Source organism: Amaranthus tricolor, chromosome 7 (genome assembly GCF_026212465.1).
Source record: "Amaranthus tricolor cultivar Red isolate AtriRed21 chromosome 7, ASM2621246v1, whole genome shotgun sequence".
NCBI classification, from domain to species: domain Eukaryota; kingdom Viridiplantae; phylum Streptophyta; class Magnoliopsida; order Caryophyllales; family Amaranthaceae; genus Amaranthus; species Amaranthus tricolor.
In genome coordinates this window covers 25,432,620-25,448,024 of record NC_080053.1, presented here as the reverse complement: position 1 = coordinate 25,448,024, position 15,405 = coordinate 25,432,620, and the positions used below count along the sequence as shown (strand labels likewise).

At 30.6% G+C, this 15,405-nt stretch overlaps 2 protein-coding genes across 2 annotated transcripts; one reads left to right on the top strand and one right to left on the bottom strand.

The window, feature by feature from the left end:
* Positions 1 to 1,000: 1,000 nt before the first annotated feature.
* Positions 1,001 to 3,063, top strand: LOC130817412 (serine/threonine-protein kinase UCN-like). Its single transcript, XM_057683102.1, has one exon. It carries the CDS (start codon positions 1,528 to 1,530, stop codon positions 2,698 to 2,700), a length of 1,173 nt encoding a protein of 390 aa, XP_057539085.1. The 5' UTR covers positions 1,001 to 1,527; the 3' UTR covers positions 2,701 to 3,063.
* A 9,271-nt stretch (positions 3,064 to 12,334) lies between these two features.
* On the bottom strand, positions 12,335 to 14,886 carry LOC130817411 (oxygen-evolving enhancer protein 1, chloroplastic). Its single transcript, XM_057683101.1, has 2 exons — positions 14,452 to 14,886; positions 12,335 to 13,270 (listed from the first exon to the last, which is right to left on the bottom strand). The coding sequence occupies exons 1-2, from the start codon at positions 14,683 to 14,685 to the stop codon at positions 12,512 to 12,514; spliced, it is 993 nt and encodes a 330-aa protein (XP_057539084.1). The 5' UTR covers positions 14,686 to 14,886; the 3' UTR covers positions 12,335 to 12,511.
* Positions 14,887 to 15,405: the final 519 nt, after the last annotated feature.

Below are 15,405 nucleotides of genomic sequence, written 5' to 3'. Positions count from 1 at the left end.
CATGATCAACATGATTTTATTTTAGTCATTTAAACTTTACACATGGAGAAGGAAGTATTGATAATTTGATCTTATTGCAATTAAATAGTAAGATGAGCACGTGACTGCCATATTGATTAAATTGAAAGGCTTAATTAATTGATTAAAATTTTCAAAATTTCATACTTAATTAATCAAAATTTTAAATCTTAAAAATAAAGAAAGGGTTGATGAACATTAACTCAGGGAATCATGTCGAGAATAATACAGACATAAGGCAACACAGAAGGATGCCTATGATTAAATACTGCTGAAGGCTAATGAGTAGCGGCTGCTTTAGATTAAAGCTTTGAAAAAAAATCTGAATAAAAATTAATTTCTAGCTTTTACACTTGTCGTCATCATATAGGAGTAATTCCTAATTACTGATCGTTGTTGAAGTTTACCAGATTTCTTTATTATGATTACTTGAGTGCTACATATTTTAAACTTTACAAGAATCATTTATAACAAAAAATTTTAAGTAATAGGTAATGCCAACATTCCGATTAGAAGGCTTCAAATAAATTTAATGATTTGATATTAATTTGATCTGATTTTAAAAATGAATTGATAATTATGTAAAATTCTAGCTACATAGAAACGAGATCAGATTTAATTTAACCGATTCAAAACACTTAACTTGAAATTAACTCGATTAACCGAATGAACACCTCTAATCTCAACATACACAATACACTACAAAACAACACGTGAAGCATAAGCTACAATGAGTGGCGAATTTAGAGTTGAAACTCAGTAGGAGCACAATTGATAAAAAAAAAAAATTCAAAACATCACACATATATATATATATATATATATATATATATATATATATATATGTATATATATATTTATATGTGTGTGTGTGTGTGTGTTGAAAATTGTAACTGCATTAAATTGATCTTTGTTGTATGTCTCTGAACTTATATTAAGTGCAATTAAAATCTCTTATTAGTAAAGAAAAATGAATAGCACGGTTGGTTTAGGTCTTGCCTCCAACCCATAGGTGCCCTCACACCTAAATCCGCCTATAAGTGCAACCAATACTAAATTAGTCGCAAATCTACAACCAAAAGCACAATCAAAATTAGTTGGACTTGGACGCAATATACGACCATTCTGCTACTAACAATGTGTTGGTCACAAATTGGTAAAAATTGCAATGAACAATCTGCGATCGAAAAAATTATTAATCTTTTATTTTTGACGTGACCTATGATTAAGTGTTAAAGTGCTAACCAAACTTTTAGAAATAAAAAATAATTCCAAATTTTAAAAAAAAATTATTTATCACCCATAAAAAGACAAAAATTCAATGTTATCACATTAAATTTTTCAAAAATAAATAAAGAAAACAAATAACACAAGATAAAAAAGAAACATAAGAAAATCTCACTATTTATATGCGCTCATCATCATCATTCTTTCCTATCTTCACTCCCCTCTGATTCGAAATTCCAACTTCCAACCGTCTCCTCTATTTCTTTCTTTCTCTCCACAATCATGGAGTCCCACCCAAAACCCCTCAAAATAGAAAACATAAGGGCAATCAAAATCCTCGGAAAAGGTGCAACGGGCACCTTATTTTTAGCTCATGATCGGACCACCGACCCGGAATGCACTTCCCCTTTCGCTTTAAAAGTAGTCGAAAAATCTCTCTTCCATCACAAACAACACAGCGCCGTACATCGTGCGAGGTGGGAATTGTCCGTTTTATCCTCCGTCAACCACCACCCTTATCTCCCTACCTTATTGGGCTCTTTTGAAATCGACGAGTTAATTGGCTGGGCCATCCCATTTTGTCCCGGCGGTGATCTTAACACTCTCCGTTATCATCAAAACGACCGTGTTTTCAGCTCCTCTGCAATTAAATTTTACCTAGCTCAGATCGTCTGTGCGCTTGCCCACCTTCATAGTATGGGGATTGCTTACCGTGATTTGAAACCAGAAAATGTACTTGTTCAAAGCTCAGGTCACGTGACTCTCACGGACTTTGATCTTTCATGTAGACTTAAGGAGCATGGCATTATTCCGTTTCGTGAACTTAAACCCGCTCTACCTTTTAGACGGAATAACTTGACCCGAATCATAAAATACGGGTCAATGGCGAAAACAGCTCGGGTTTCCCCTAGGAGAGTGAGTTTCGCTGATGGAAAACGCTCGAATTCGTTTGTGGGGACGGAAGAATACGTTTCACCGGAGGTGGTTAGAGGGGAGGGACACGAATTTGGGGTTGATTGGTGGGCGTTAGGGGTTTTGGCGTATGAAATGTTGTATGGTACGACGCCGTTTCAAGGAAAAAATCGGAAAGAAACATATCGAAACGTATTGACTAAACGGCCGGAGTTTCTAGGGAAACGGACGGTTTTGATTGATTTGATTGAACGGTTATTGGAGAAAGATCCGAATAAACGATTGGGTCATTTTAAAGGGGCGGAGGAAATTAAAGAGCATGAGTTTTTTAAAGGCTTGAGGTGGGACCTACTAATGGAGGTTGAACGGCCGCCGTTTGTTCCAAAGTCAGTTGAGGTGTATTTAAGTCATTTAACAAAGAATGTAACGTTTGATGTAAGAGAATATTTTCGTATGTTGAAGGTACCGCATCCGCCGTCACCCCGGCGAACCTTGGAATCATTAATGAAAGATGACGTTGACGCTTTATTAACGGAATTCTAATGAATTTTGTGTAGAGTTTCTGTGTATGGTATTCACAAAAATATTATAGTAATTATTTTTGTTTTTCTTGAAGGGAAGTTTTTTTGATATATAAACTGAGGTAAAATAGAAACACAAATAAAAAGGTTTGTAAATCAAACTTAAGAGTCTAGAGCTTATTTGCAAAAGTAACATACAAAATGCACTTTAAATCGAGATGAAACTCAAATCTCTTGTATATGTATACTGAATATAGATTCAAATTGTAACATAAGAATTTTAGGGTAGTTTAGGAAATGTAATTATCGGTGATCATATGTTTATACTTGAATAATGAATAGTAGCTTTGTCATGTGATGTGCACATGAATTATTTTGTATAATATTTTTTCCTACAACACTTGTTGGATTATTATGATTATATGACCAGAGACGGTCCTTCTGATCTAACCTATTAAAACTTAATCAAACTAAAACTAAAAGATAATAATAGACTGATTAAATTAGAAATGGTCTTTTATAGAGATTGTCTCTCAGAAGAATTTGTGATTACTATATGATTTATTATAAGGCAAATAATATTTGCTCTTTTTGGGTGGCATTGATGAATTGAAATTTTTTGGCAATCTTTTTTATAAACGGCCTATAAGACTGTTTTATTGTGAAATGAGTCTATATAAATGATTCATTAGTTAAAAATATAAATAAATAAAAAATAAAACTAAACTCCATGCATATGAAGTGATTTTTTTTCTAAAAACAAATTAGCATTTCATAAAAAATTGTTTAAACTGGCCTAATAAAAAATTAATTAGTGTAAAAAAAAAAAAGTTTTTGGCTCGTCTTTGGAGAAATCCTTCGTGTTATGTCATCACGATTCGTGATTGTTTAGGACAAATTATGGTGTCCTTTGAAGATGATTGTGGGCATGTTTGGATGTAGGCAAAATAACACAAATTCACTTTATTTAAGTCATAAGTGAGTGTTCCTAGTTTTTACTAGTCCTAGTTTAATTTTTTTAAAATTTTATCGTTTGGTTGGTTGCGTAGTTTATGTTTGGATTATTCTATATATAAAGATATAAATTAAAGAGTATAATTTTTTAGATTTATAAAATTTAAGATATATTTATATATGATCTTATTAAATTCATTTCAATGTAAAAAAAATTAGTATATAACGTTTATAATTTTTTATAAAATATATTTATAGATAATGAAACTTGATATATTTATATTCTTTTTTTAAAAAAAAATATAACAAAAAAAGAGAATATTTTTTTATACTCTAGTTTATTTTTGCATATATATATATATATATATATATATATATATATATATATATGGAATTTCGATATTGAGGAAATCTTTACTACTTTGAAAAAGATTTTTATATTCTTCTTTGTTGATTTTTAATATCACAAAATCTTCTATGCGGATCACATCCGTGCAAGTGATTTGATAAAAAAAATTGAAAACCCACCAAACGCTCATTCTAAAATTTAAAATATCAGTTTGTAATTAGTGTTTTAACACTTAAAATTCCTACTCAAAATCTAAATCTTTCTTCTTAAAAAAATATAATTTTATATTTAAACTATCTACTTCAATCCTTTAACAGTCATTTCAAGACTTAAAATCTCAATTTCAACTCTTAAAACCATATTCCATGTTCGAATCTTCCTTCAAAGGTTAAAATGAATAATCTAAGTCTTGAAATGTCCATTTCAAAAGTTCAAGATTGTTAATTTCAAGACCTAAAATGCATATTTCAATGTCTAAAATGACCTTTTCAAATATTAAACTGCAACTCCAAATTTTTAAAAAATTTAAAATTTTCGGTGAAAATTTATAAATTTAATTTTTATTAGACTAACATGTAAGTGATTACAGTATGCAACATCTTACAAGAGTTTTAATATTTTTTAAGCCACATTTTTTATGAGTCTCGTGTGAGTTATAATAGGCCAATTTATTGATCTTTATTTGTATGATCGTGGCAATCGTTTTTTTAAAGGTCTAAAGTACACACTTTGTTAATTATATCTGAAATTAAAATAAAGATTTTGTCACAATCTATTTCAATTTACAATTTTTTCAAAAAATAAGTTTGGTTTAACAAAAATTATTGACTTGTATTAAAATGAGTATTCCTAATTTATACAATTTAGTAATTAGTAAAACAAGTTAGATTTAGAAAACTAGTTTAGTGGATTTCATTATGAATAAGTTCAATTAATAAAATAAAAATAAGAAAATAACGAGTCCATAACCTCTGTAAATTAAAGAGACTCTACTAGGCGAGACTTATTAGGATGATTATGATGATGATCATGATGTACTAGTTTATTACTTCCGTTTTTTTCACTTTTTAAGTAATTTTAGCCTCAACATTTCTGAATACGCATCATAACAAATTATAAAAATATACAATTATATATATATATATATATATATATATATATATATATATATATATATATATATATATATATATATATATATATATATATATATATATATTGAAAACCAATTAAAATGATGAAAATTGAAAACAGGTGTATATAAAGCTTAAATGGTGTACTTATTCCAATGACAATTCTGTAAATAATGGGTTATTTTCTAAAAGGTGTACATAGATGCTTAAAAAGTGTACATATTCGAATGACATTTCTGTAAATAACATGAATATTTTCCTTTTCAAAAATGTATACACCCTATAAGATAGTATGTATACCAGTTGCCATAATATGTATGTCAGTCTGATTTCCAGTTTTCACCCCTTTAATTGTTTTCACCTAATCTTGACACTACACACATTATATTTTGATAATGACAATATTTTTTCTATTACCCTTTTAGTTATATATATTTTCACAGCTTTGAGCCATATATGCAAATATAATTAAGTAAAATAAAGTTGTAAACAAATATTTGAAGCCTCTAATTTAATTGTCTCCGAGCGATGGTACACCTTATACATGCTAAAAACAATCGAGAATAACTCCAAATTAAGATATCTCTATAATAAAGCTTTAATAATAGTCATTTTATAACCTTGATTGTGAAATATTTTTTTAAAGTTAATATATTTTCTTAATTGCTAAAAAAAACTTTAATAATAGTCATTTCATCTCATCCATATATCATTAGATAAACTTGAGATCTCTCCCCAATCCCCATCAATCATGGGGCTTAGTACAGTGTAAATAATGACTATGTCTTCTCATTTAAACTTCCTTTACTCAATTTGTTTGGGAGCTAAGTATTTGTGAGAAAAGACCAATTTCAAGTCTTAATTAGGCTCAGTCCACAAGCTGTGTATCCCTTGTTACAGCACAGGGCCTCATATGAATAGAGGTCTTAAAATTATTCGAACAACCCATACACTTTGCAGAAAGAATTACAAAATTAGTCTCAAATCAATAGGCAATAGTATGAGTTTTTAATTTTTTATTCCAACAGGTTGATATTAACTTGTATTGAAATATATTTAATAATTTTAATGAAAATAATGAGTTTTTGGTTATAAAGAGGCCTTATTTAAAAATTGACACAGGACCTTCGAAATATTTAAGACGGCTCTGGTCTTAATGCATGGAGCCCGCTATTGGCATCCCTTTCTTATTGCTTGTATTATATGTTTGTGATGCCAACCACCATCATGCTTTATACTAACCCATGTGAATAACTGAAATAGCTATGCTCCCCTATCCAACATCCACAAGCACTTTTGTGGCTTATCTGGTTGTTGTGCTTGCTTGTGTACACATATTGGGCTACGTTTTTTTTTTTGATTTTATCATGAAATTTAATTTGTTAAAGAAAATGTATGCCGTGTCACACAATATATGAATAAAGTAATCACTTATTATAATGGGTTATTTAAAAATTGTAACTGATCGATCACTTTAAGTTTATAAGTGACCACTTGATGATAAATATATAATAAACCAGCTCAATAGAAACACTACAAATAAATAACAATATGGCGACAATACTTTTGATTGCCATTTGATCGCTAAATTGGAAAAAAGTGATGCGTACGACTGATCGGGACTTTACGTCCTTCAATAGTAATAACGCAAGTGCACTACGTAGCTTAGTATGACTGCAAGTACAGATAGAATCCACAAGAAGTGGGGGTTAAGTCAATAGTTTCTTGATCGATTAGTGTGTTCGAACGTATAATAAGATGTTTGGTGATAGAAATAATTAAAGCAAGCAATTAAAAGTGCTTAAAGAAAATAAAGCATAAAAATAAATAAGGATACAATGAAGTAAAGCAAGGATAAAATGATTAATAAGTTAAGAGGCATAGGCTAGGCTTTCTCACCAAAGTAGTGTTTTACTAAACTTTAACCTAAGGTCATGGATATTTTGTTATGGGGAAGAACGTATCATAAGTACTAACGTTCTCTCTCGAGCAACAAAAGCTTCCTAAATCATACTCAACTACCTATTCTCATGGAGCTAAGCATAATTTAAGACATGAAACACACATTCAACATTTCCAATCAAAGCATCTACCTATTCTCATGGAGATGTCTTAACTTTTAAGCATAGATTATCGTTAAAAATCAACTCTCGCCCTCAATTCAACAATACTACAACATGATAGCAAAATTCATCTTTAACCATAAACAACACAACCAAGCCAAAGGTAAAGAAAGCATTTCAAACTACATACATGGTGATAATGCCTAACCTAAGCTAAAACAAACTACTCACTCAAACTCATATTGAAATTGTAGATTGTAAACAAGCCAAGAACCATAGATGAATAAATTAAACTAGAGTATCCTAAAGAGATGAGTGCAATATAAGTTGAAGAACTACAAGCATGAATATATGAAACTAAAGGCAAACAATCAAAGATAACTTAGTGACATGAATTGAAAACAATATAAGCAAAGATAGAATTTACTTAGGTGCAATCTAAGGATGAACAAGATGATTTGATGATTCAAAGTAATACCTAGAAGTTACTCTTTTAGGTGCAATCTAAGGATGAACAAGATGATTTGATGATTCAAAGTAATACCCTCCAAAAGCTTCAATAATAATACATCAATGGTTGAAGAATCCAAGTTGCAAAATGTTACAATAAAGGATGAAGTTAAGATTGTAATTGGAAATTGAAAGTACTTAATTGATTACTCCCACATGTGAATTTGTGGGGTTCGCATGTGAGTGATGTGATGGGATAGTTTATCCCACACTAATGAATTGAAAATGGTATGTACACTTTAAATGGAGTTATTCCTCCCATTGTCATATGATTTTGGAATGATATCTTTTTAGCTTATGAAGTGTATGCATCTCATATTTTTCTAGTTATATGCTTGTATTGACAATAAGTCCAACTAAACTTAACAATGCATAATTAATTTAAATATAAATAATTAAAGAATTTGAAATACTATAAATATAGTTATATTTAAAGAATTGCTATTATACATTTAAATATTTTAATCATACATACTAATCAAAATGTTGAAAAATGACAAATGTCATCCTTAGGGGAACCTTGACAAAAGAAATTATTTTAGTGGATAATAGTTGATTATATGACAATATTTACCTAATTTAAAATCAGATTTTTTAAAAAATTGGAGCTAAATTAGATAAGGTATTTATATGATTTATTTATAGATATTCTATATGTTTAACCTATAGTTTGATATATTTAATTGAATGACAAAGTGATGTCTCCGATAGATAATTTTTAAAAAATAAGTATTTAATTTTTGCTTTAAAAAAGTCATGTGTTCAATAAATTTTATCACGACAAGATATACTTGCATTAATAATTTTTGAAGTTATATTTTTATATATTTCATACTAATAGATTCGTGCATTGTACAACTTTCTATACTAGTTTATAGAGGTGTTCATTCGGGTGATCGGATCGGTTTTGGAACGGGTGTCATTCGGTTCAGTTGTATTTCAGATCGGTTATATTTCGGATGCGTGTTACGACGGGTCACACTCGGGTCGGGTTGGTTAGTCACGGTTCGGTTGAAGATTGATTATTCGAGCTATCGGGTTAGCATCAGTTCGGTGTCGGTTGAAGTTCGTGTAGAGTTTTAAATGGTCTTGGGTTGTCTTCGGTTAATAATTGGTTCGGTTTTAAATGGTTTTACCGGGTACAGATAATTGAAATAATTAAAGCATTATCGGTTTTACCGGGTTGACATAATTTTCCGGGGCTTATTTATGACAATTGAAATAATTAAAGAATTAGATATCAAATTAGTACACCTGAATCATCTTCTATAGCAAGTAATTTCGAGTTCAAATGAAGCCACACGAATTGAACGAAAAAAATTCAGCTACAGCTTACCAAGTGGCGAAGATGTTTTTTGTATTGGTATTATTTATAACTACCTCCGTTTCCGTTTCGGTGATTTTGTCCTATTTGGTTTTTGCTACTATTCACAGTTTATTTTTAATTTGTATTTTATTTTAATTTATAATTGAAAATAAAGTCAAGTGAGATCTTGTTTGATTCGTCTCAATGCAAAGATTATTAATATTAACTTTTTATAATTTTTAATTATATACCAACAGAAATATTAAGATTTTAATATATATCTTAGTAAATATGCTCAAATAAAAATTAGACAAAGTCATTAATATAAAAGATATTTATGATGATAATGAGTAAACAATTGAACTTAGTTTTTATGTTTCGCTTTTCCATGGCTTGTTTAGGAAACAATTCCAAACTTGTGTAACGCCTTTTTTGTTTGTTCTTTAGTAAATTTAGAAGACAATCATGGCCCTTGTTAAAATACATAAAGATAAATACACTATACAAATTCCAAAACATAAGAAACGTAAGTAGTGAATAGTGATTGTTCCATTTGTCGGGCTGTATTTAAGCACCAAATTTATCTAAATTCACTGTTTCATGGAGGGTCGATCCTAGACAAGGGTAAGAAGGATTTGAGTCCAGAATCCACGAAAAAAATAAATAAATTTTACTTTCATATGTATTGAACTTGAGACTTTGTATATTATTAAGTTGTGAGTTTATGATTTAACATCATGCCAAAGTGCAATTAATAATAATAATAACCTTATTTACTAGTTATTGAATTATAAATGCACTTTTATCAAACAAAAAGCAAATAACCTCGAGCTCTATTGTTGTTGTATAGATTTTTTTGATATTATAAATTTTATAATTATAAAAATATTTTTTATAGTTAGAGTTCATAATTTATTTTTCGCCCCGAGCCCCTAAAATCTGAGGACTAGTGCTTTTATGTCTCGTGATTCACATAGCTGGCTCCCAAAACTTAATATTATATTTATTCTAAAATATTTGTCAATGACATATATCATTATCATATGTCAAGTAGTATAATAGATGGGAGGAAGTACCATGCACCAAAGGTTGAAAAATTGTTAAATTAATCTTATGTCCATAATTCAATCTCTATGCTTAAAACATAATCACGTGCGAATCAACTTTTTTTATTAATTACAGGATAAAATAAAAAAAAAATTAAATAAAAATCGAATTTATATTATTTTAATTGAGAAGAGTGATACTTTTCGGAGAGTATAAATTCGATTCTCTCACTTATATGTTTTTATAAAGAAGATTGAAGCCATGAAATAAGAAATTAAGGCGTCAAAAAATATATGAAATAGAATAAAAAATTGTTGCTAACAAGATTTGAACCTCTAACTCGAAATTATAATTATTTTTTTTGAAAGCATGAGCAATATTATTATTTAAAACTTCTTTACCATTAAACCACCAAATTAATTATGAAATACACAATTTCATGGTCCGATGTACAAATTCAGTTAATAAAATTAACACGATACATGTTTCTATGAAATATTATGGATATTGTTTGTCTATAAAGTGAGGATTCTACTAATTTGTGCATAAAAAAGATATATGGTTAATAATTGACATGTCATTACCATAAACAACAATTTGTAACACTTTTCAGCATGTAATGTTGAATGATGTCATTGATGTGTAAGAGAGGTCATAATAGGCTTGCTATTAATATAATATATCTTGGAAATTTAAGTATCAATTTATTTTTTTTGTTAGAGCGGTCTTAATATGATATCAGAAGTTAATATGATAAAAAAGTTATACGTAAAAAACGTGTTAAAAGTATATAACATATCACATTCATCATTATTCTTTAAGATTTGAGAATTGAATTGAGTTATACATAAAGATTTTAGTATAGAAAACATTAAAAGTAATAGATATATAGTATAGAACCTCGTGTTAAATTAGGTTGGACTTATAGTGAATGTCGGTATATTAACAGGGAGACACGAGGTGCACACATTTTAAAAACGGATGCAAGAAATAAAAATAAAAATGAAAATAATGAATGCTACTGCGTTTAAAAAAAAAGAAAAAAAGAAAAAAAAAATATTTTACAATTTAACGTCCAACAAAAGACTGCACTAAGCATATACTCCTATGATGCACAGCATCAAATTGCTCATTTTTAAACTCATCGTTTGAATTTAGATTGCATTGTCTGTCATTAGTTAGACATGAATTAGGATTAAAACTATTATAATAATCATAATTTTCTTTGTTTTAAGGTTAAAATAACAATGGACAGTGTTTGTAAATCCTTTAGTTTAAAGTATCAATATTAATTTATTTAATTACTTTGCCTTTGATAAATGTATGTATGGTACGGTTAAACATTTAACAGTTTTAGTGTCAGAAATTGTCATCAGTAGAGCTAAGTGATAACAATTTTCAACATTGATCTGGTATTGTTAATTATTTTTGTTATGTGGTCTTTGCTTTGATTTGGTTGTCGTTCATAATCTGAGCTCAACTAATTATGCCCTAAACTTGTTGAGCTGTATTTGCACTGCCATTTTAGATATTTTTATGGGTTTTAGGCATAATGAAAAAGAACACCCTTTTTATAGAGGGTTCGTTTTGATTTTAAATGGGTTCTTGGCAAAATAATAGAAAATGACCCTTATATATTCTAATTATCACTATAAATGTTGTTGCATCATTTATTTCTTAATTGATAAAAGAACTAACTAATAAAAATGCATGCTCACTTGAGATGTCGCTATAGTAAAGTTTACATTTTACAAACGGTATTCTACATCCTAACTCCTACGTAACAACATTGCTGAGTTGAAATATTGAGCCCCTTCTAACTCTAGGCTCTAGACACATGTTTATCTTGTCTAGGTTCATGAACGACACTTGTGTACCTACAATTTCCCAAATATTTCTTGTATTTCTTTCTGTTTCGCCAAAGCATTGTTCTTTCACCAATTTATGAATATGAATTATAAAGTATATACATAGTCCGTAAATGTCCGTCTAATCTTATTTCGACTTGGCCACAAGCATCGGACGCCTATTCTAGGTATACCGTGTGTTAGGCCAGGCCAAGCCAACCCTTGTGCAACTACTCTTTATCTAGTGTTCATATTCAAGTTAGTCGATAAGCCTTATCAAAGAACCAACTCAATCAAAAGTTTAAGTGATGATTGATGCCTTATGATATGTTAGTATATACTCTAATAGACCCTTCTCACATGAGTACGCCCACTCTCTTTTAGCTCCGCCTCTACTCACTTCATTTGTGTCTAAAAATTAATTTTGGTGTACGCCTTGAAGCAACATTATTCTAATTGCACAAACATTTATGATTGATCAGGCAAACAACCATTTTTATGCAAAACTGAAATTTGCAAGTTTTTAGACATACTCTTTACAAAGCAAATACTAATCATTTATCAGTTTTCTCTTCAAGAGATTCAGAATCCCTTTAAGATTACAGCAAACCAAAAGATCAAGATCTATTGCTCAAGTTGTGCATACCAGATTCCTTCAATCTTAACATCCTTGGGAGTTTTAGCACCCAAATCAGTATCAGATGGCTGAAGACTCTCAAAAACACCAATTAGTTCCCCTGTTTCAGGCTTACTTTTTGTAACCTTCAAAGTAATAGTCCCCTTTGAAGAAGCAGCATTCTTAATATTCTCCTTCTGTAACTCTTCTTCATCACCTCTTCCTCCTGCTGGCAATGCCACCGCATTGTCGTACCCTGTGGATCCACCTCTACCCTTTGGGTCCAAAAAGGAGGATCCACGGTATGAAGGTACTAAAAACTCGCCAGTAAACCCATCGGGTTTACCAGTAGCGACAAGCTGTTTGATGGTGAAAAGGAATGGCACGCGTTCACCACCAGGAAGTTGGACAGTTACAGCAGCGTAATCGATACCATCTTTTTCCTCGAATTTGACTGTGCCGTCTGAGGCAACTTCGAATGGGCCTTCAATCTCATCGAGGGTGTAGGTTAAACGGGTCATGAGCTTGGTGTCTTGGAAGTCAGGTGGGGCATTTTTGCTTATGCTTTCAGCTTTGACTCTGAACTTGGTTGGTTCAAGGCAGAATTTTTTGGCACTGTATTTGCCTGGCTTGAATGCAAAGGAATCGGATCCTCCATCAATGGTTGGACATTGGTTAGCTGTTCCGGTTCCTTTGACTTCCATGTATGTCTTGCTTTGAATCTCATCGAAGGTTAGTCTCTTTGGCACTCCCTCAGCATTAGCCCCCTGAGTTATAAAACCAACTCAAGAATAATCAGTCATTAGCATTGTAGAATGATAACAATTACACATAATAATCCATTCGAATTGCATACAGAGGCTGTTTGTTTAGACGGAGTTGGGGAAGGGAACGATAATTTAGGGTCAGAGTCAGAGTTATCAACCCTTCTGGATAAGTTAGGGTTCGGGGTGATAAGTTAGTGTGTTTGAAAATTATCATGGAATTTGGCGACTTTTGATTGAAATTTAAGATTAGACTTTAGGACTTAATTTATTATACAACAATAAAAAAATGCAACTTTTTTTTTTTAACGTGGATTTCCTTTCTATACAATATTCTCATTTTGTCTCAATTAAGTCTAACACTTTTAATTTTAATTTTCTCATAGACCGCATAGGCCATAATTCTTGAGTTTTCCATCCACAATTTAGTTTCAAACTAAATAATGTGATGGAAACTCGAAAATAAATTTGTTAACCACGTACTTAAATTTTTTTGCTACTATAATTTCTAACATAAAAAATCCAGGACATGCTAACTAGGGTTGTTTTATTCAATTTCGATCAAGGAGTGTATTTTAATTTGAAGGTTAGAATTGTTGGAATACATAATATATCATGAGATTTCAATTATCAATTTAAACTTTTAGTTGAGTTAATTTCTAGACTTGATATTAAGAGGTTACGAGTTCAAATTTCACCCACCCCTCATTCGAAGTGAAATACTTCCTGCCAAATGTGAAAATCGCTTTTAATGCATTCAAAATTCTAACCAAAATATATTCAGGGTATATGCTACATTGATTTTCAAATTATAACATAGTGAAGTCGTATTTCTCGAGTCGAATGTCTCATTGAACACAATTTCTTTTTTCTCTTTTAATAAGGGTATGGTATGTGGTCTTCCGTCCCTTCCTAAATCTGATCATGGCTTCTATGAGCTGGATAGATCGGGTGTGATTACGATAAAAGTCTAAATGGGACATAAATTCAAAAAAAATAAAACAGGACCATTACTAACTTAGCACAATTTGCATCAGCATATTCAACAAACAGCAAGAACTACTTCAACTTTAACACATCTAGTTAACCACATACTAATACTAATGATCAAACATAACCGAATCAAAACCAATCCTCAATTTAATTCAAATGGGACTAATTAAAGCTAAGATTAGGAGACATACAGAGGCAATGAGGGCGGAAGTAGCGAGAGCGAGACCAGCTAGTTTAGTAGCATCAACACACTTGTTAGCAAACTCCTTAAGATCAGATTGTAGAGAAAGACAGACTCTACCAGCAGCTGGTTCAACACCAAAAGCCTTGGAAACATTTGGGGTAGACCTTATTTGAAGGCTGTTTCTTGATGCTACTTTTGTGGGTTGTAAGAATGTTGTTGATGCTTGTAATGAGGCTGCCATTTTTTCTTCCTGTGTGTCTGCAAGAAGTGAGCACAAGAGATCAGAGTGTGAAATATGACAGTTATTTTGGTGGCTTGGTTTTCATTTGGGTGTTTGTGTTGGATAAAGAGATAGGGTATACTACTACAAGATAAGACTTCTTCTCTTATTGGTTGGTTTTTTGCCTAGCTGGCCCAACTTGGTTACATTCCATGTGTCATGTTAATATTTGTGTTAAAGATATTACATCTAATATGGTCTTGTGTACACCACATATTTGACGTTGTTTATGAATTTGTGGGATATAAAGGTTCTCATTCGTGTCATCAGGTTTATTTCGGTTTAAGTGTTCTCGGTCGATTTAAAATCGAATTTTGTGTGTAAAAATTGATTTTTACATAATTATAAATCTATTTTTAAGTTTGGTCAAATAGAGTTCGGTTATAAGATCGGGTGAATATCGGGTCATCGAGTCTGTATTAAACACCTATAACAAGAGCTTGATTGTGTTTGTTGATTGATCTATTTTTCTTCCCCATCATAATCCTAGTTTTAGAATAAGTGTAATTTTGGATTTATTGTCCACTTCCTTTCTCCATTTCACAATACAAGTTATATTTCATTAGTAACATTATTCATCTTCAACTTTTTTTTTGGTGACTTCAACTCATTTATATGAAATAATATAGTCATATAAAATGTTATTTTATTCTTCTTAAAACCTAGTGTAAATCACTATAG